Source organism: Takifugu flavidus, chromosome 15 (assembly GCF_003711565.1).
Source record: "Takifugu flavidus isolate HTHZ2018 chromosome 15, ASM371156v2, whole genome shotgun sequence".
Classification (NCBI taxonomy): domain Eukaryota; kingdom Metazoa; phylum Chordata; class Actinopteri; order Tetraodontiformes; family Tetraodontidae; genus Takifugu; species Takifugu flavidus.
The window spans coordinates 13,303,102-13,323,481 of NC_079534.1; the positions used below are offsets into that span (position 1 = coordinate 13,303,102).

The 20,380-nt window shown below is 48.2% G+C and overlaps 2 protein-coding genes across 3 annotated transcripts in view; one reads left to right on the forward strand and one right to left on the reverse strand.

Annotated features, from left to right (window-relative positions):
- agap3 (ArfGAP with GTPase domain, ankyrin repeat and PH domain 3) overlaps positions 1-15,235 on the reverse strand; it is a 52,869-nt gene extending 37,634 nt beyond the window's left edge. Inside the window, 8 exon segments of the mRNA XM_057056257.1 lie at positions 205-360; positions 609-736; positions 1,854-1,988; positions 2,219-2,360; positions 3,648-3,733; positions 6,467-6,554; positions 8,321-8,379; positions 13,148-15,235. Coding sequence (XP_056912237.1) covers positions 205-360; positions 609-736; positions 1,854-1,988; positions 2,219-2,360; positions 3,648-3,733; positions 6,467-6,554; positions 8,321-8,379; positions 13,148-14,717 — 2,364 coding nt within the window. The 5' untranslated portion in view covers positions 14,718-15,235.
- LOC130538561 (trichohyalin-like) overlaps positions 1-20,380 on the forward strand; it is a 121,946-nt gene that overhangs the window by 89,717 nt on the left and 11,849 nt on the right. The window lies entirely within an intron of this gene.

Below are 20,380 nucleotides of genomic sequence, written 5' to 3' on the forward strand. Positions count from 1 at the left end.
GATTTAAAAAAAGAAAAATGGGTTTCTCCTTTGCCCATTGTGCTGTATGGACACTTTTTTTTTGCCTGCAGTGGAGACAGGAGAGTTGGCCTGGATGCATTTTTGTGCTGCCTGTCTCCCTCTGGTGGACAAAGTCCCAAAGTGGCAACATGGCTTCTAGTAGTGCGAGTGGGTGTTGCTTTGCATCAGCTGTCGCATACTTACTGTGAAAATATTGGAGCGGCGCTTTGACTGCTTGCGGATGGGCGTGGGCGTGTTGGAGGCAGCGATGGTCTCGATCCGCATCTCTCGCTGACTTATGCTGGGGGTGGAAGGAACAGAGGAGGAGTAGTCGCTGAACGCACCCCCGCCATTGGCCGCCTGGGGAGCGAGAGAGATTAAGAGGAACCAACGGAAATCAGAGGGAAAAGGAGGGGAGGAAGGAAAGCCAGAGAGACAGAAAAGGAGCAGGAGTATAGAAAAGCAAACAGGCAGGTTAATTCAGAACACGGTAGTGTGGCGAGTTGATTCTGGAGAAAAGTGGCATGAACGGCGCAGGGAACTTCTTTATATAGCAAGAATTGACATCAAACAGGAGAAATCTGGAAGGAGTGCGATTCCGATCTTACCTGGTTGAGGTGCACGGAGGGGATGGATGCAGTGGGGACTGATGAGTGACTGGGAGAGTTAGGGAGGGATTTACACGGGCCGATGGAGAGCTGCTGCTTTTTCCTCATGGCCACGACCTTCTGGGCAACTGGACGAGAAAGGGGTGGAGACACGGCAACGCAAAGCCATAAATGAACGGGACAGATGTAAACAAACAAGTGATCTCAATCCTGAGCAGAGACCGAATGTGACGACTGAAGCAGCTGCTGCTAAATGCTAAATGCTAGCGTCGCAACGCCCAATCAGCCCTGAATCCGGCCGCCAACACGTGTCGCCATGCTACAGCTACGACGTCAAACCGTGCATTCATCCCCGTTCTGCATAAAAATGGTTTGACAGGGAACGCATCGAGCCATTCGGAGGGCATCTAATTAATGAGGCCATCTGCTTTTGTGTACGGAATGAATTTTAATGGGGGTCCACGGAGCGCAGAGACGGAAAGCATCCCTGTGGCGTCGCGTTACAGATTTTACATGTATGTTAGACATCCCGTTGTAGTCGCGCCTCAGGGGATTTTTTCCCAACACTGATCTCTGCGGAGGGAAGCGATCTCTCCCTTTCCAGGAGATTTAATCACACGGCTCCAGAGCCAAATGAGACTATCATCCAGGAGGATGTTGCCACCTGTAATTTAATTCACAACATCCATCCTCAAGTGGAAACCATGAGGAGAAACGTGTGACATGAATTAGCGCCCAGAGGAAGGGGGGATGGTTTCAACTTGGACTGACAGCTGGGACCGTAAGAGCCCGCCGCAGCAGCGCCGAAGCTGGGGGAAGGCGAACCACGGCGCCAAATGGACTTCTGTAGACGGAGCGCCTTCGTCTCTTTTAATTATTTCAAACTGGGTTTTTGGAACATTTAAGGCAGAAGGAGAGAGAGAAGACGACGAGGCGGCGCGTCGAGTCAATGAGATGCAGAGCCAACGCTTCTCAGCGTATTCAGAGGGTTTATGAAGAGCTGACAGGCGTTCAAAGAGGCGGCGGCGTGACGCGAGGAGACTTTCTGAATGACAGCATCAAACCTTCAAGGAAAAATCGGAAAATTCCTGTTTTCAAATACCCTTTTATGACCTTAAAAACAGTGTTTATCACGTCCCGACAGCGCGCTCCACTTTGAAATCCTTAATCTTAGACTGATGAACCTTTAAAGGGTTTCTGTGCTCATTAAATCTGCCTGGCTGACTTTGGTGGCGCCGCGCTCACCGTCCTGGAAGACTCGCTCCACGTTCAGGCCGTAGGTGGAGCAGGTCTCGTAATACGTGCAGCGTTTCAGGTCGTTCGACAACTTCCTGGCCCGCGAGTCGTCGATCACTCTGGGGTTGGCGGCGCTGATCGCATCTGAGAGGGGGATCAAAACACATTATTCAAACGCGAGTATTAAATAACGAGGCTGTTGATGGGTTGTTCTGTTTCCTAATTATTTATAACAGTGGAAAAACAAAAAGAGCCTCCAGGATCGGTGACGTGTCTTATTAGGAAACACCACAAAAACACCGTTTTAACCTAAAGAGGAAATATAGAAGCATTATGTTGGAAAAAAAGGAGCATATCAGATGGGACGCAAGCACCTTGTGTACCGACGAGGACCATGGGGACCTCAGCTGTGTTCCCGTAGCTGGACAGGCGCAAGAAATAATTGTACACCGTCTGGAAGCTGATTTCATCCTCCAGGCTGAAGACGAAAACCACAGCATCGACCCAGGCAGCGAACTGAAGACGGAGCAGATGCAAGCGGCCTCATTATCACACAAGAAACTTTGTGCAACAGCTATTTTTGTACAGACATAAACATAAATGTGCTCTGTTGTGCACCGTCTGAGGGGAACTTTTATACTCATCTGCTAAAGCTAAACCTTTTACTCCGAATAATATTCTGAAGCCGAAGCTTTGCCTTTGCAGAACTGTGTTACATGAGCGAGGAGATATTATTCATTTCATTTTCTTTCAATGTTATTTTTTCCAGCAGACCCAGTTGCTGGGCGTCGTTTGGCTGCAGTTACAGGGCATGGGCGGAGGGGGGCAGTGTTACAACAGTCATCAGCCGCCCCGGCTGGAATGATAAAGCAGCCTGCTGTATGCCTAACGGGTTTTCTCTACTCCCCGTGCTCTGATAATAAAGGATTCTTTAAAATTCACTATATCTTATGCATTCATAATCCCCGTGATGTGCTCCACCGGGGCAATAACTCCATATTGTGGAAAGAAAAGGCCAGACTGGTAGTAACAGTGTCAATCAGATTGTTACTATTCCCCCCTTGGTCGCCCTTCTCTTCATTCTCATCCTCTCTCACGTCTCACCCAGGCTCCCACAGGGAGTGAATGTCAAACTGGTGCCCAAAGCCACAACTCTGCCCATCCTCCTGTGAGCACTGGCATAATGGAGGCCTTTAATTATGCCGCTGATTACACGGGCAGTCAATCACATCCAACCTGAAGCAGGCGTGAAGATGCACACAAGGCGGGTGGTTAAATCTGATGTGACTTAATTTTTTTTAAGGATTAGGTTTAGGGATTAAATTATGAAAAATGAAAATGTGTCCAGGAAATTAAAGAAATGTAGAAAGAGATTTTTCTTTTTCGTCATTCCATAACCAGTCCTCGCTGACATGACCTTCAAATACTTTTGATCAATAAAAATACGACCCTTTCATCTGGAGGCGAGGCATTAACTGGAGTCTAAAATGTTGAATTTACAAGTCTTGACACTCTCAACTCAAGCAAATAGATGCTGAACTGCCTGCTTTCAGAAAATCTGTTCCATGTTTTAAAGGCTGGGGGAGCTAAAACATGGCTGCAGAGTAATGATAGTCAGGAACGATGATCTCCTCTGTCATTACACGCAGCTGGATGACCAGAAATCACCAAAGCATTTCCTCTGGCGAGGTCATCCTTTTCACAGCAACAACTTTAAGGACTTTAATCGACGCTTTGATTGAAATAGGATTTCTCCCATGAACGGAGCGAGCAGTTGTGAGACATGGGGGGAGGGGGGCTTACCTGCAGCTCTGGGGGCCCACCTTCATCTCTGATCAGCAGTAGGTAGCTCTGTCCATCCACCACTATCTCCTTCTTGAACCTCCCACCTGAGGAAAAGAGCGTTTCATGTCCTTGATTAAATCGACGCGGCACAAAATCGCAGCTCTGAAGTGATTTTTCCCTGCACATATTCATTATATTTGTCGCCACTTTTCTCTGAAACGTGGAGCAGGTCCACACTAACCGCCAATATGAGGGACATTTGCATTATTTCCCCCTTTAAAGACACATTTTAGATGCAGAAAAATCGACGCCGCACCGGTTTGATGTTTGGACAAAAAACATTTCCTTTCAGAGCTCCGAAAAGTCGGACGAGCTAAGTTTTAAAATGCAGTTTTCGACGTGCCATCAGGAAACCGAGTCTCTCCGGAGCCAATTAGATCGGTGCCAGTTAGTGTGTCGAATGCACAGCTGCTGGGGGGACAGGTTGCCGCAACTCCAGAACTTTCCATCAAGCCTCCTCCGGCTGCTACGCTACATGAGCTTTGGTGTGAATTTGGTGATACAGTTAATGGGGCAAACACAAAAGACGAGGCAGCAGCAAAAGAAGCGAAACGGAAAGCAGCGAGATCCAGTCCAAAGCGCGGGAGGCTGTTGCGCTCCGGCTCCCACCGTTCCCACGACAAATTACTGTTCTAACACTTAACTTTGTGCCGTCTTGCGTTTCTCCAGACGTTTCGTCGGTTCTTTCCGAACGAAAAAGCACGGAGACCAGCAGAATGATGCAGCAACTTAGATTTCTGCATTTGAATAGTGTGCGATGTGGCGGAGATTAAAAACATTCAAATGAGACAGCTCTGCAGCCAGACGTGTCCCCAGGAGTGCGAGCGCTTCTCTATGAATACAAACGAGAGCTGGAAGTGATTTGGCGATCTGAATAACGCGCAGGACTTGAAGTTATCGTGAGACGCATCGAGGGAATAGCGTTGAAGACGGCGGCGAGCGCGCGCGGAATCAAGCACCAGCTCGGTTTTGAATCATTTCTTTTTCTAGGGGGGTTCCAGAAGCAGATTTGATTATATAAAGGGCTCAAGCAGTTGAACCAACAGAAATACAGGATACAGGAACACCTGGGAGGGAACTAATAGTAGCCGAAGCGTGAGTTGCACCTGCCCGACTTGTGTATCTACGTAGCATCACACAGCAGCCAGGCCAAAATCCCACCTGTACCTGTCCTCCTCTAATACTGAAGGAACCTGACTCATCCAGGCTGTCTCTTAGTTACAGCCCAGCCAATACGACGCACTCAGGCAACGCAGCCTCTGCTGCAATCAAATGAGGCAGCCCACCGAAGCCTTCAGCCTCTCCTCCCCCAGACATAGTAATGTATTATGTTGGCCACCGGGCTCAGCCTCCCATTAGAAACAGGCCACTGACGGCCTCAAAGAAACCCTGCAGAGGCGCGCTAAAGTTGGTAGGCTTGGTTAGCAGGCCGGGAGCATACTCCGCTCACACGGAGGCTCGGGCCTTGACACGGAGCCGACAGAGCTCCATCCGGTGTTACCATGGCAACACGCCTCGGTACCTTTTTTATCATAGCAAAAGCAGAGTAACAAAACACCAAAGAAGCAGCCACGCACAAATAACCTACCTGAGCCCGCCATTAATTACTGCAAGGACTGCTCGTTAAAGCGTTCTAGCTTTTCCACCAATCACCTCTCGAGGGATGTTGCGCAAGGAGGAATTTTAACCCTCGGTGTAGCAAAAATGCCAAAAGTAATTATGAGCGTCGGTGTAATCCCGCTGAAATGAAACACTACAAACCCCTCAAAGATCATCTGGTAATTGTGGGTTTGCCAACTCTTTTTCTTCCTTTTTGCCGAGGGAACGGCTTATTTCACGGGTCAGAAAAGGGTCCTGTTATTGTAAATCTGCGGCGACGAGGACGAACATCTGACTCGCGGAGCGAAAACAGGCTTCCTTTTCTTCCGTCGCGTCTAATCCTTCCCAAAACATTTCAGAATGTCTTACTTTCCAACAGTGACACATAAAACACCCGTTATTGCTCCCGTGAAACCGCGGGGTTCGGTCTTATCGTCATGCTTTTACAAACGGTAATTTCAAGTCTTAATTTCCTGGAAATATAAATGCACCGTTATTATCTTGGCAGCTTCAGCAGAGCAGGAAAACAGACATCTGCAGAAAAGGCGAGAACTGAAACTGAAGGAGCGCCGAGGCAAATTATCTTTACAAGTGACTCAATGAAACTGTGGCAACAGGTTAAAGTGCAGCGGTGTGACGCAACTGGAACAATGCGGAGATATAGAGCCATTGAGAATGTGCATTTAACCCTTTTCATACGTTCATTTGAGTTTCTTGTATGCGTGATAAAAGAAAAATCAAGCCGTTGCAACATGATGTATATGATAAACGTCAAAATACTCCCCTGCCCATTAAAAAGTGCATCTTTATGAGCTGCCGCCTGGTTCCGATTTCAATAATTGCCTTTAAGGCGTCAAATGAGATAAGTATGTTTTACAATCATGCTCCGCCCCCTGGGGCACGCGGCGCCTGTAGGAACAGGACAACAAGAGAAAGGCGGCGAGCCGCACCTCTACCCCGCCCACACTGACAGAGGTGAATCCACTTTTTTGCAGATGTGGCAGAAATTAAATCTGACCCTGGAGGCCGATGCCGTCTGAAGAGCCGTCCATAATCCCTGTGTAAGCTTCAGAACGAGTAATGCACCCAGAATATAAAGTGCTCCTCCGTTTGTCCCACAGGTGTAACACAGGGCACAGGCGGCTAAAATGAAATGGGCGCCGGCAGCATGCTCTTACCTTCGGGAGACTCTTCCTGCACGTACGTGCCCGTCAAGTACCGATGGACCAGTGCGGACTTTCCACTGGACAGATTTCCCACAATGCCCTGCAAGGTCAAGACCAAGAGACCGCGATTATTTCTGACAGGTGTAACACGACAGGTACAAACCAGCAGATGCGGACGCAAAGGAGCGTGGTGATGAGCGCGCTGAGCACGTAGCGCCCGAGTCGAGCAACAGAATGTGCTTGTTCTTGAACGTGCCCTGTTTTCTGTTAGGAAATTAGCATCCGAACCCCATGAAAGGAGACATTTGTCAAAACTATTTTTTTTTTGTGCCGTAAAATGCTCATAAAGCATCCACCTTTGTCATTAAATGCACCACTAGGATAGGTTTCCATGAACAATTATTGTCCAAAAAGCTGCACGGTACTAAATCCAAATGACAGTTTTATGCAGCCCAACCAAGAGAACGCTGGCGAGAGGCAAAACTACAGACTATTAAAACTCGGACTGTTTTTTTATGGTTTGGGAGAGAAGGAACAAGGAGCACCATGAGTACTGCTGTCCAACATCTAAAGTTCTGGTCTAAGTCCTCTGGATTCCTCCCTGATGTTTAGAGCAGACCTGCACTGCAGCGCCTTCAGGGGGAAGCACGTTGGAGGGCGGGCCGATGATGCCAGCATGTCTGCAGGAGAACAAAGGCTTCAGCGCGCCTCGCCTCCTCCCTCTCCTCCTCCAACGCCCACCATCTCCCTCTTTTTCTTTGCATCATTAGTGGGTGTCTGAGTCAGGTATGGTTCCAATTATAGGGACGTTTGAGGCCCAAGAGCAGAGAACAGTTTGAGGGCTTTCCCAGCCCACCCACTCTCGGACTGAAGAATGCGTCTATAACACGAGGTCCCCCAGTGGGCTGAAGAGGGTTGAGGGTACCAAAAGTTGGGGCTTATGTGGGGCGAAAGTTCCGAGTCAAAAACAATCCACTTTGAATGTGGCGGCGAGACAGTCGCCACGCTCTTTTACCGCCCTGCCCGGCGACCTTTCACGGAACCAAAGCGCTCCGACGACACCGTCACAGCACCAAAACCTTCAGTGATTTTAGGCAGAAAATATTAAAGTGGGAATATCTGAGAATCAAACACGAAGACGAAACCCGACCTCGGATTTGAAGGGGAAAAAAAGATATTTCCCCACACAATCTCCATTTGAACTTATCTGCCGGGAATGTTTTGACCCCACTTCTGAGCCGCCGAGACACAACGCCCGTTTATTACGATACGGCCTTGTGGAGGAACGTCAATTGTTTGAACGTTTCAAGAGAAAGAGATATTTCGAGACGTTCTGCTCAGGCTTTGCAGCTCCGTTTAACAAGCCCGCGTGGACGCTGCCAATTAACACCTTAGAAGCATGAAAAGAAAGAGCCTCGTTTAAAGTTCTAAAGGACAACAGCCCAATCAAAGGCTCCTTTTTCTGTTTAACTTCCCTTTTTTCCCTAAAAGGTGACACAATGATGGCGATCATATCACTAGCTAGATAATAACAAACAAAGAATCAACGGCGGAGAGTTTTAAAAATATTTATAAGTCGATGGTTTTAAAGCGTGCGTGAGGATTTTCTGTGCGACTGGCTGGTCGGATCAGACCCAGGATGTGTCACTAGTCCAGCCCAGAACTGTCACTCATTCCTGCGTCCTGCTGCAAGCCTCCCTGCGTCGCCTTGCCAACGCATCTCATTAAAATAATCAGCCAGAGCACGCCAGCGACGAGTCTGGCCGGTCGCTCCATGTTCCCTCGTATGTGAAATGCAAAACTGGGATCCCACAGGCTGGCATTTAAAACGATAAAATAAAATGAAAAACAATAAAACTTACTCACCACTTTCAGCTCTGGCACGGATCGACTCAGCGTCCATTCCTGGCTGTTGACAAAGGAGTCTAAAAAAAGAGGAGAGGCAAAAGGAAGAGGAAAATGAGTCAATCATCTCGCCGGCCGGTTGACCCCCGCTACGCATGTCACCGACACTTCTCAAAGTGTCTCCGCAGCCCGCGTTCATAGGCTGTTTGCAACATGAGCAACAGGTTTTATGACGCACGCTCCAGCTGTTGTATAGATAAGGCAAAGAATGGGACAACCAGGTCGGTAATATAGTGCACTGTAACATGCCGGGAGTGTGTTCTTCTGTGACCTTTCTTTGCTTTTCCCTCAACACAATTCCAGATGCATGAAAGTCAATGAGAAGCGGTCGGGGATCTGACTACTACATACATGTTTTAGGACTTAAGTGCTAACAAAACATGGCGAAATAACGCCGTAAAACACAACCCACACGGGCCATTTCGATATAAGGTTTCAACACTTTTCCAATGAATAGGAGATTGTCAGACAAAAAGGAGGTCATTACCGGACTTGATTCGACTTGTTTTCTTCCGTTTTTTTCCAAAGTCTTGCAGATAATTACATCAGAGGAGCATTTTAAAGGGTAACGCAAGCTCGCTGGGTTAAAAACTGACATTTCGCCAAGTTGCGTCTGTTCCCTCCAGTGATGGAGGACATTACTACCTGTCAAAACAGCTGCGAGAACAAAGCCCACCTTTCCTGTTTTGGATCGCGGCTTTTGCACAATTTAAGCCCCCCAAGAAGCAGATACCATCTCTAATTCTGCAGTGCAGACTCAGTGTCTCCAGTCGAAGGTGTGCAGTGCCAGGTGAAGCCCTCCCCCCCCACCCAACATGTCAACACGGTGAGAAATCACACAAAAGAGGACGCCACCATCGCGGTAGGCCTGCCTATTGGAGCAGATGTGGTCCCTCTTTTTGTGCCCGAGGGCGATTCTGGGATGAGAAATCTGGCGGCGTGAACCCCTCACAACAGGACTTGAGGGGATTTTCTCACTAAAACATGTTCAGGAGTCATCCAAAAAATGCCTATTTCCATTAGAATTAAGAAAAAAACGACTTATCACATGTTCCAGTCTGCTGTTGAGGAGACATCCATCTTTTAGAGCGCGCCTCACGTCGAGCCTCCGTGTGGATACAACATGTCAGAACATGAGCGGCAGCAATGTCTGATTAAGTTTTCCAGAGCAGGAAACTGACTGTGGACCGCAACTCAAAGAAACCCTATCAGATCGCCCGTTTCTCTTTTCTTTGATCAGCTTTTTAAAAACCCCATTTATGGCTTCACGACGCTTTATATCTTAAATAAAACTCACACACTGGAATGTTGCAGTCTTTGGAATTCTGTCGACCAACAAAACATGTAGTCAGTAAAACCAATGAAACAACTTAAAAATACAGCAGCACATTTGAAAAAAGGGGGAGGTGTGTGTGTGTGTGTGGGGGGGGGCACTGCTTGCCCTTGTAACTCATAACAAAAATGCTGATTTCTAATTTAGAACATGGAGAAAACTCTCAGTTGTTGCCTTTCTTGGAGCATTTACGTTACGACCAGAGTGGCACCGCGTAAAAAGGGGAAAAGAATCCTTAATTGAATCCATGTGCTCGGTGCTACGTCATGCTTCAGAAATGAACACCCTTGCGTTAGCGTGTCCCAGAATGCCCATGGAACCAGAGAGCCAACCGTTTGTGATGCTTTGAGCGGAGACACCAATGTCTTTGTCTCTGCCGCGGCAGAACTCTGCTGCCGGCTTGTTTGTTAGGCTGTTCACATCACTGCTCATGTCTACTCGGATAAAAATGAGCGCTCAGTCTGGGGGTAGTGAAGCACAATCCCCACCGCCCCACATTATAAAATCTGAGCAAAAAAAACAACCCTGTACATTATAGTTTCAGAGTGTGTGTGTGTGTGTGTGTGTGTGTGTGCGTGCGCATTCATGGGCATCTGAAGTGGTTTTTGGAATGAAAGAGGACAATTTTGAGGTCTAAATTTCCACTCGAGCTCTGTGTTTTAAACCACAGTGTCCCACAGCCGTAAATTACAGAAGACCTTGGCAGGAAATTAGCATTTCTGACGTCCATATTTGTCGGTCTCATTCCCGATCCGCGTTCGCTGCCTCACCCCGACGCTGCCGCGTCATCTTGTGCTAGGATCTACCTTTACAAATCTCTGCTTTGAGCTATAAAAAAGTGTTACCAAAAGAGCCACATGACAAACACAATCAGCATTGAAGAGGGTAGAAACATGCCTGGATGAATGGAACCACTTAAATGTCTTAAAGCTTTGATTTGTCTGCAGAGATCCACTGATCAGCAACTTGAAAATAAACTGGACAGCTGGATTCAAGCGTAGCTCTCTCTAACATGCGCAAATAGGAGTTTAAGATGTCTTGCAGTGCTTCGCCCGAGGTGATCGCCCTCAATTTGTTGGGTTAGAAGGGGAATGTGCTGGGTTTAGCCCACAGTGCTTTGCTTTTTATTCAAAAATCAAAGCTCTTGCCAAACACACACACACACAAACACGAACGCGCGCAGTGTTGTTGGAAGTTGGTAAATGGCGGCTAAGCTCTCATCTCTCTATTAAAACTTCATTAAAGTTTCTCTCTTTCTTCCCTCTTACATAAAGTGTGTTTAAGAGACAGCGAGAGCAACTTCTTTATGGACTGTGTATCTAGCGGGTTATTACCAAATAACTCAAAACTCAATCGTGGCCTACAGAACACCACGGCAGATTGTGTTTCCTGCAGGCAGTGGGCAGCATATATTAGCCGATTTTAACAGCTTTCATCGTTTTACTCCCCTAGACCCCCCCACAAATCTGCCTGTTACTGCACACTGATTCAGCAACACACATTTAAACCAGTGATGGCTTCCAAAGAGCCTCAGCCATGATGCTGAATCCTCATCTAATGCACTTTTCCAGCCATGATATACCTCACAGTATGTGTGTGTGTGTGTGTGTGTGTGTGTGTGTGTGTGTGTGTGTGTGTGTGTGTCTGTGTGAGGGGGGTGGCTGCCTTAACAAGGTCATTTCTTTTTCTTCTTTTCTCCAGAAGAGATCGAACATGTCTTTTCCTGTCATAAAAAAACCTGCTGTTAAGGCTCAACCTGACTGGCTGCATTTACGGAATGATCTCCTATTTGACCCCTGCGATAAGACTGGAGGCCTTCAGTCACAGAGCAGGATGCTGCTCCTGTCCCGCTCCGGCCTCGAGTACAAAATGTTCTTTTGCTCACCAGAGGCAGACGCTAAAGTACATCTTATGCTATCAGCAGATTTACGCTCAGACTAAATCACACTGATCATTTGATATCCGGCTGTTTCTCCATTTCCGGTGCCGTGGGTGACCGCCGTTATCTCCTTTTCCCTTAATTTCTGGAAAGTGGGTATTTTTTACACCTGCCCTGCTGCATGAATGTAACATATATGAAAGGAGAGAGCGCGTAGATTTGCATAGTATTCAGGAATATAGACGTACCGTAGGAAATGCAGCTTAAAAACAAACAGGGGGAAATCTTATTGTCGACTGACGAGAGGTAAAGCAAGTTGGGGCAATGCTCTCGCTGACACCTTATAGAGACGCATGGCAGTGTCAACACTTTTAAGCCTTCAGTAGACACAAGCCGAGCCGAGCGGCCACCTGGGCAGCCACCCCATTCCAAAATCAAGCCGTCCTGGGAGCTCACATCTCAGCACACGGTTCACCGACCACTTGCCTAGACAGGCACAACAGAGCGGCTTTGTTAAACCACAGGTGGGAGGAGGGGGTGGATGCAATCTGCACGCCCCCACCCCCTCACCCCCTCGCTTGCCTTTTTTTTTTTAACTTTTCAGGAACCCTCACTGACACGCGAGATATGGGATTTGTCACCGGGAAACACTCGGCCGGAGCGCGAGAGTGTGCAAGGCGAGGTCTCGGCTTCCGGGGTTTATTTTAGCAGCAAACACGGAGGCAGGTAACAACAAGCGCAGCGTCCCACCCAGGGCAATGAACACCTCACTGCTCTCCGACGGACGGACACACCTACATTCCTAATGACTGACTGACAGATGGATAAATAGCCAACACTCCACCTAACGTGTCCATGGCAACAGGTTGCACAGGTATACAAACAGACTGATAACAGACCGAGGAGGTTAATGCTCGACTTGTGTGCAAGAGCTGCTGGTTGGGGTATTTGAAAGATGTACTTTGCTGTCTCAAATGTTTACAGGAGAATGATTACAAGATATGCAAATGGTATCAATTTGGTTGCCGCGGATGCCTAATTTGGACTTGAGCAAAACCGGAGCTTGACACAAACAACACAGTGATATAATTCGGTATAATTCGGAGGGCTAAAATAATTGCCCCTCTCTGCCAGCTCCAGGCAACTGGACAAACGCTTCAGGATCTAACCTTTGAAGTAATTGCGTGTGATGCGTTTCTCTTTATCACCACTGCTCGCAACATCTCTTAATTCACCTCATTAAGAGGGCAAGTGTGAATGACAGTTCACAGCTTTAAGGTGTGACGCCATCTATAATCGCTGTACACTTGAATTTGTGGGATACATGGGGCTCGAGTGTGCGCACGGAGGCCGTTCAAACACAAAAATCACTGAAGAAGCAAAATGCCCAAAATAGAAATTCCAAAAGCTCTCCGAAACCACACATTTTTGAATTCTGTCCAAGCTCGCAATCCCCCATGTGTTTTTCATTTGGTCGTCCTGCTAAAGCGTGCGCACGTCTGCGCTCCCGTAACTGCAGAGGAGGAGGGGCGGCTATCAAGCAAAAACACAATTTTAGCAGTGGTGCAGCTTTTACCTTGACCTTTGCGGGAGTCAGTGGCCACCAGAGTTTCTATGGCGACAGGCTGGGACCTACTGCTCCTGGCGAGGGGATACTGGGGAGAGCTTTTGCTGTGGGAGAGCTGGGATGGCTGCTCTTTCCTCCTGAAACGGTTGGCAATGAGGTGCCAAATGCTCGGTGGCTCTTCCTGAACGGGTTTGGAAGAGAGTTTTTTCGGATAGAGAGGTACCTCCATTACTTTCACCTTCCCCATACTGTGGTACTGAATGTACTGCGTGCCCCTGTCCTCCAGCTGCCTACTTGACGTTGAAAGCGTTCTCCCCGTGAGGTATGAAAAAGGCTGCGGAGGCATTGCTGCCTCTTCAGAAGTACTTCTAGACCGAGAGCAATCCTTTGGCTCCGTTTCCAGCCCTGCAGAACCTTTCTCCCAGGGCCGAGTCCTCCTGATTCGGAGACTGATGCTCCGCCTGAGAGAGCTGAAGGTGCTCTTTGGAGCTTCGGATTTACTGGATTTGGGAGAAGCGTCACTGTTTTTGTCACATTCCCTCTCCCTGCTCTTATCTTGAAGCGTCTTTCCAAAAAGCCTCCAACGGAACCCCCCTTTAAGAAACCCTCCTCTGTTGCTGTAGCTCTTTTGGCTGTCTACTTCTTCATCAGAGCCCCTCTTTTTCAGTTCCAGTACCGTCATACTGACAGGCCTGGGCTTCCTGCTCCTCTGGCGGACCCCGGGGGACACCTCCACGGGGAGCAAAGTCCGTTGAGGTGTAACGTAATTGAGGCCATCCACAGCCCTCAAGTCAGCCTTCCTGCTTCTGTACTGCTGATCATTTTCTGAAACGGCCGTCCTCTTGAAGGGCTGGTACGTACGGGACTCCGGCGAGAACGGCGCCGCCACCGGCAGCACACACACGCTCCTGGGCCTGCGCAGCTGGCGTTGCGGATCGGGCCGAGAACTTATCGAATGCTGTTCCGCGTCTCCATACATGCTAACTGTCACCCTGGCCAGCCGAGCTTCATCCTGGCGTGTCCGTCGCAGCACTGCACGGGACAGGGAGCTGAATCCGGCGCCGGCACCACGTTCCCCGCAGACACCAGCTTTCGCGTGGATAGAAACTGATCCCAGGGAAGAGCTCCGTACGTGTTGCCCCTGAGAACTCTTCTCAGATGAACCTCTGTCCCAATGCGAGGAATGATCTGTGTTCTTGGAGGGCTGTCTCAAAAGCCTGTCTGTCTTCATTTCTTCCCCCACCTCATCTAACTCCTCCTCATTCTCCTCCACAACCCTGTGCTTTTCCTCTCTCGCTCTACCTGCGCAGCTCGTGGAGGGCCACCTGTTGAGCTCTGGCTGTGCCCTGCCCAGTTTGGGGCTGTGTTCCATTGCTACAATATTCATTATTTCTCCTGGCTGGCTGCTATCCACCAGGGTGTGGGAGATCCGGGCTTTTCCGAGGTCTGGCACAGCTGCATCTCCCTGGATTTCATTCAGGACTACGGAGATGTGGTAAACCGTTTTTCCCGGGTGCTGTTGTCCAGTAGCTGTAGACTTTGGGGCCACATCCACAGTTCCACTGCTAAGGAATAGCATGGCACTTCAATAAGGCAGATTCATGCAGGCATCCTTATTCACACTGGACTCCAGCGCAGATCTGCACAGGAATTGTTGGGATTCTGCTCAGAAAGTCCTACGTCCGAAGGCCAAATTCCTACGCCAAGCATAATCCTTCACCTTTGACATGGGAAAAAATCTTCAAACAAGTTAGCGTAAAGCCTCGCTGACACCTGCATCTTCTGGCTCCTTTTCTCAGCAGACTCTCGCAGGCATTCGCTGCGTTCCCCAACTCTGCTCTACTCCTCTCGTACGGCCTCGCGAACAAAAGAAAAGCGAGTTATCCGGTTTTTACAGCAATGGCCGTAAAAGTTGCAGTTGAAAGAAAAGTTTGAATCATCCTTCATCTTTGGCAAGTCACAAAATGTGAGCAATCCCTTTTGCTCGCGGTTCAGACGAACCCCTTAATCTCTGAGCTCTTGCCATGCAGAGCATGAGGGAGTGAGTCTCTGTTTGAACTTTCAGCTGCCTTCCAACACCCGGGACACATGGAAAACAAGAACTGGATCCCACAAGCATTTAACACGCCCTCTTCAGAGCTGCCAGCAACCCCCCAGAGACACAGACGCACAGAGTTGGACGCGAGATCCTGAGACGAGCCTTGATTAAAACAAGAATTTCACTAACAAACCTTGTTTTTGTTTTTTTAAATTAACATCAACATTTCAAAAGAGGAATATTTAGCATGTTTCTGCAAAATGAAATATTTGGTCCAAGTATCTATGGCCAAAAGCTGACTGTATATATTACAAATTTCTTAGCGTCCGTACAGGTTTCACTTCCAAAGCAGGAAACCTACACAGCACAAAATAGCTCCCTCTCATTATCAGAGCCTGGACTGCACACACAGTAGATCCCACGACAGCCTACACACTGTGGGGGAGCTTCAGCTTAATGGAGCAGATCTACCTTGCACTTTTCTCTTCCCTGTTTCTCGTGTTGTGGAGCTCCATAATGAATAACTGGCTAGAGTTATTAAATACCAGGTCATCTGCTCTGAGCCCTGGGTTTACTCGGCTATGCTGCACTTACAGTGGAGGTCTGCAGCAGCGCCCCCCTGTGGTCAAAAACAGAAGAATGGAACCCAATCTACGTCACCCTGAATGATATAAATCAAAACCAAGTCTCACTACACCAGCATCTTTATATAAACTAACCACACCGGATATATTAAAGGTGCAGTAGGACTTTATGTTTATCTCTTTATCCTTTAGAACCAAGCTGCTTTGTTGTTTGAACTGCACGATCCTGTTTCATGGTTAAACGGGATCTCTCAAATGTCACAGCAGAAACAACGGGTATTTTTGTTGTCTATATTACTACACTGCTGGTTGTTCTCACAAGTTCACGTGCTCTGTATTCCAAAACGGCATCACCTTTAGCCTCGCTGTGTCGGCATTAATGCACCCAGGTGTATTTATTTTCCCTTGTCAGCACACCAGCTAACGTTAGCGTGAAACTACTCAAACCATGTAGAGTAACGCCACATAGCCATGCAGACACAGTATTAGCAGTAAGAAGCTTCAAATCTGTGCCGAGCCGCGCTGCCGTTACCTGACTCTAGAAAGTAGGGGTTGATAATGGCCTGGTCCTCATCTCCAAGCAAAAGGTCTTTATCGTTCCAGCGACGCCGCTGATGTCGAGCTTGCCTCCGACTCCCGAAGCAGAGCAACATGGCGCGAGGAACAAAAATAACACGGCGATGTTGACAATATTATGTCTCATGTCCAAAGTGTTGTAGCCTCTATTGTCCTCTCGGAAACTGTATCCTCTTGCTTCAGTGGGGGTTTTGCTGTGTCAGCGGTCGGTTATTTTGTCTCTACAAAATCACTTTTGTCGGGATCCGCGTCATGCTGCGGCCGTGATATAACTTCCACGGAGATAAACCAGATCCCAGCAGAAATTTCTTGCCAAAGGCCAGGTGTCGCGGCTCAGGTAGAGCCGCTTCATCCAGCCAACTCCTGCGGCTACTCCGACACAAGAAACACTGATAAGATTTCAACTTAATCCACTGTTCTCTTGTCTTCAAAGTTTGGTCCACAGCAAACCTATAAGGGGTAAATCCTGGGATTTCAAAGTGCTGACGAGGTAACAGAGCGCCGTTTGTTTGCCCTCTCTCCTCCCCTGGCTCGCAGCTGAATGTTTTACCTGCTTGTAACCATATCTTGATTGCAGCTGGAGGGCTTTTTTTTCCTGAAGAACTGGATTGGCATGTTCTGAGGTTGCTGGATTACCCTCCTCCCCTCCTCTACATCTTTCTCTGTGAATATGCGTCTGCCTCATTGTGAACCGGCGTCACACTGTGGGTACTGACCATTCAACTGTTGATCTGTCTGCATCCCTTTAAAGCTGTTCTCTCCATCCCTCATGGCAGGTTCAAATCCTCTACCAAGACAATGGTTCCTTGTTCTAATTGTTGACTTTGTCGCTAGTGATTCAACTGAAAGATAGTAAACATAAACTCCACATGTGATGACCTTTGGTTCTTCCTATTTTAAAGGTCCCATTATCTTCTTATGAAGGCAAATTTAAGTCAGATTTTTACAAAGCAAAAAAAATACTGTGGCACGTCATCACACTCCCTTCCAGGAGGGGGCAGTGAAGCACAGAGAAACACGTGAACAAATAGTACAGTCAATGCTGTCTGAGTTGGATCATCACTTGGATGTCGTCGCCCACTGAGCAGTAAGCCGGTAGCACCAAGGCTGGACTGGAAACGTTCTCCACCGCAGCAGCCCCAATTACCCAGGGGGCTGCCAGGGGTTGTGATAAGATTTGAATGCTACACAGAAGGACAGACGCTGTTGAGCTGCCGTCATAACAGATCAGCTGCAGCGGCGTGTTTATATGAGGACACAGTCGCACAGTGTGTGCGAAAAGCTTCTGGTGTCTAGCAGGTAGTATGACGCATTTGAGCTATATGAGTAAAGCTCGTCGGTGTTAGAACCTGAGTCAGCACGATGAGGAGAGTCATGCACATATGTGCACTCTTTCATGAGGACAGGGTAAGAGGATCGCATGAAGGCAGGGCCCCAATCTTACGATAAAGAGATCTAGGCTGGCGGGCGGATGGACTACTTTTTTCTTTCGTCGAGAGTGTTGCCGACCACATTCACACACGCATGGCGGCGCCACGACACACACACACACTGAGCCCTCAGCGTTTATCCGGGATTAAAACCTCTGGTGTCGTCTGCTTTCCAAAACTGAAAATACAGCCGTGTCATCTGCATAAAGTCGGCGGCTCCGCATGACAACTCAAAACTGGCGGCAGTGACTCAGGATTTTCAACGCAGACCAAAATGTCCATTCGAGCATCTGCCTGTCTGGATTCAAATACAGTGTTAGAGTAGCAAATTATTCATCTGGAGATGCACGGCGAGCCCAAAGGACACACTTAGCAGCACCCAGAGACACGAGCTGCAAAATATTAAGACCTGGCGCCTCCTTTCAATGCTCCCGTTTTTAATGGACTGAACCAATTAACATTTTGGCCTGTAATGTTGCATTTTATATAATTATTGTGTGGCCAAATGAAATGTCCCATTTGCGAAGGCTTTAACCAAACATACTGAGACCCGTCCAGCACTTGCTGTAATATTTGACCACTTTCAGACGTCCACTGCCGTTATTAGCAATGTTTTACAGTATATATTGATGCAAATGGGTGTCAGACAGGATTCAACAAACTAAAATAGATCATCCATTGAACATTTGATCTATTATGTCATGTTATCAGCAATGAATTGTTTTCTTTAACAAGTTACGTGATTTTCACAGTCAAATATCTTTTCCCTGATCTTCAACAAAGAAAAAAAAACTCCGAAGAAAGAATAAATTATGAGTTAATTACAAGGGTGGGCGGTCTGACAGGATTCCTCGTAACACTGATTTCCTGGGCGTAACTTTTCTGCTCTTTACGGTACAAAAAGCCACTCAACAAGTCTGTCAAGCAGCGATTCCGCCGCAAAGATCCGCACTGTTTGAATTAGTGTATGAATGGAATGTAGTACAACACTGTTATTCCCCGCTGTCACAATCAGAGCTGCGGGGAGACGTAACATAAACACTGCAGTTTGGGTGTGACGTGTGATGCCAGTCTGTGCCTCAGCGCAGGGCAGGAACGCGTGCGTCGGTGAAAATATGCAAACATGCTGCCGGTGCCTCCCTCCCGCTGATTAGAAAATCACCTACCAATTCAAAAATGACATAAATTTACGCGACCTCTTCCAGCCTGAGAGCTGGATGAGTCAGTTCTGTACCTGAGTAAATCGGGACGATAATACGCGGAGACAGCGGGGCCACAGACAGCGAGGAAACTTTATGATAATTATCATGCAGTAGTGGTATTCAGCGTGGGCGTTTGGCTTTTTAAAATTCAGCTGCACCAGCGATGAGCATACGTCACCGCTGCTCCACTGCAGAGAAAATGATAGGTTCGAGGACATCTGTGGGAGGCTGCGAAAAAAAAAAAACACATTCCAGACGCTTCTGTCTCTAAAAATCGGGTCTTAATGGAGTTCAGCGCGACTGTATAGTGTGGAAGGGAGGGAGACAGAATGTTGCCGTTGCCTGGTGTTCGGGAGCTCGGAGGAGCCCAGCGCCACCATTCTTTCTGCCTATTAATTCCAGAAAGCATCACCCCCACCCCCAGCCGCTCTGCAGAGCGGGTCCGTGCGAATTTCCGCCACTGGGACTCGGGAGGAAAACACACACTGCTTTGCGGAAAATGACAAAACGAGCAGCGAGAGGACGTAGGAGGAAGTTGCGCGGAGACGAACAGTTTTTGCAGGCAGGTTTGTGTGGGCTGGTGGCTCCCAGTCCACCTCCTCCTCCTCCTCCTCCTCCTCCTCCTCTCCACATTAGTTTGCAAACCCCCGCTCGCTTCTGCTGTCATCTCCCACAACCTCCTCTTTTATGCCAAAGCTTTGAAAAGGAACTCCTCTGTAAGCTTTATGGGAAATTGCCGTATAGGTTGTTGGAATTATCATGCAGAGAGTCGCCCTCAGGAGGAGTCTGACTTCTCAGAGATCCCCCATCAAAAAAAAATGCTGAATGCAGCTTTATTCTCTTCAATATCTATACTCTTCGCGCCATCGCACCGGCTCCATTTCCTTCTTCCTGGCGTAATCTGTCAAGCGCCATCTGGCCTTTGGATGCTCCTCGCCACGCCGTGGCAATCCCACAGTTGTTAGAATAAATGAAGTGTCAATCACGTCATTACCCATCCAAAAGTTCAGGGTGTCCCTGACGCATGCACAGCTGCAGGTCTCCTCCTTCTGGAGAGCAAGAAAAATCTACTGCGTAACGCCTGATTCTCCACAGTCCTCTGCTCTTCAGGGTTTTTTTAACTCACCGGTTAAGAACGAGGGCCAGGAATAGCGACGCATTCGGGCGCCTGGCTCACGTATAACTGCCCAGCTGGGAGCTTCGTTAAAATGCTGCAACACTGTTTTCGGTCGGTTGGATTGTGCTAAAACGGGGTTTGGAGGTGGGTTGTGGTGAGGTCCGTGAAGCCTGGTGCTCAGTCGACCTCTGTTGAACCTCCAAAAACAATAGCTTCAAACTCTTTGCAATTAGCTTCCCCAGATAAACACCGCTAACCGAGTTATCCGAGGCTGCATTCACAGATGCTTCTTCAG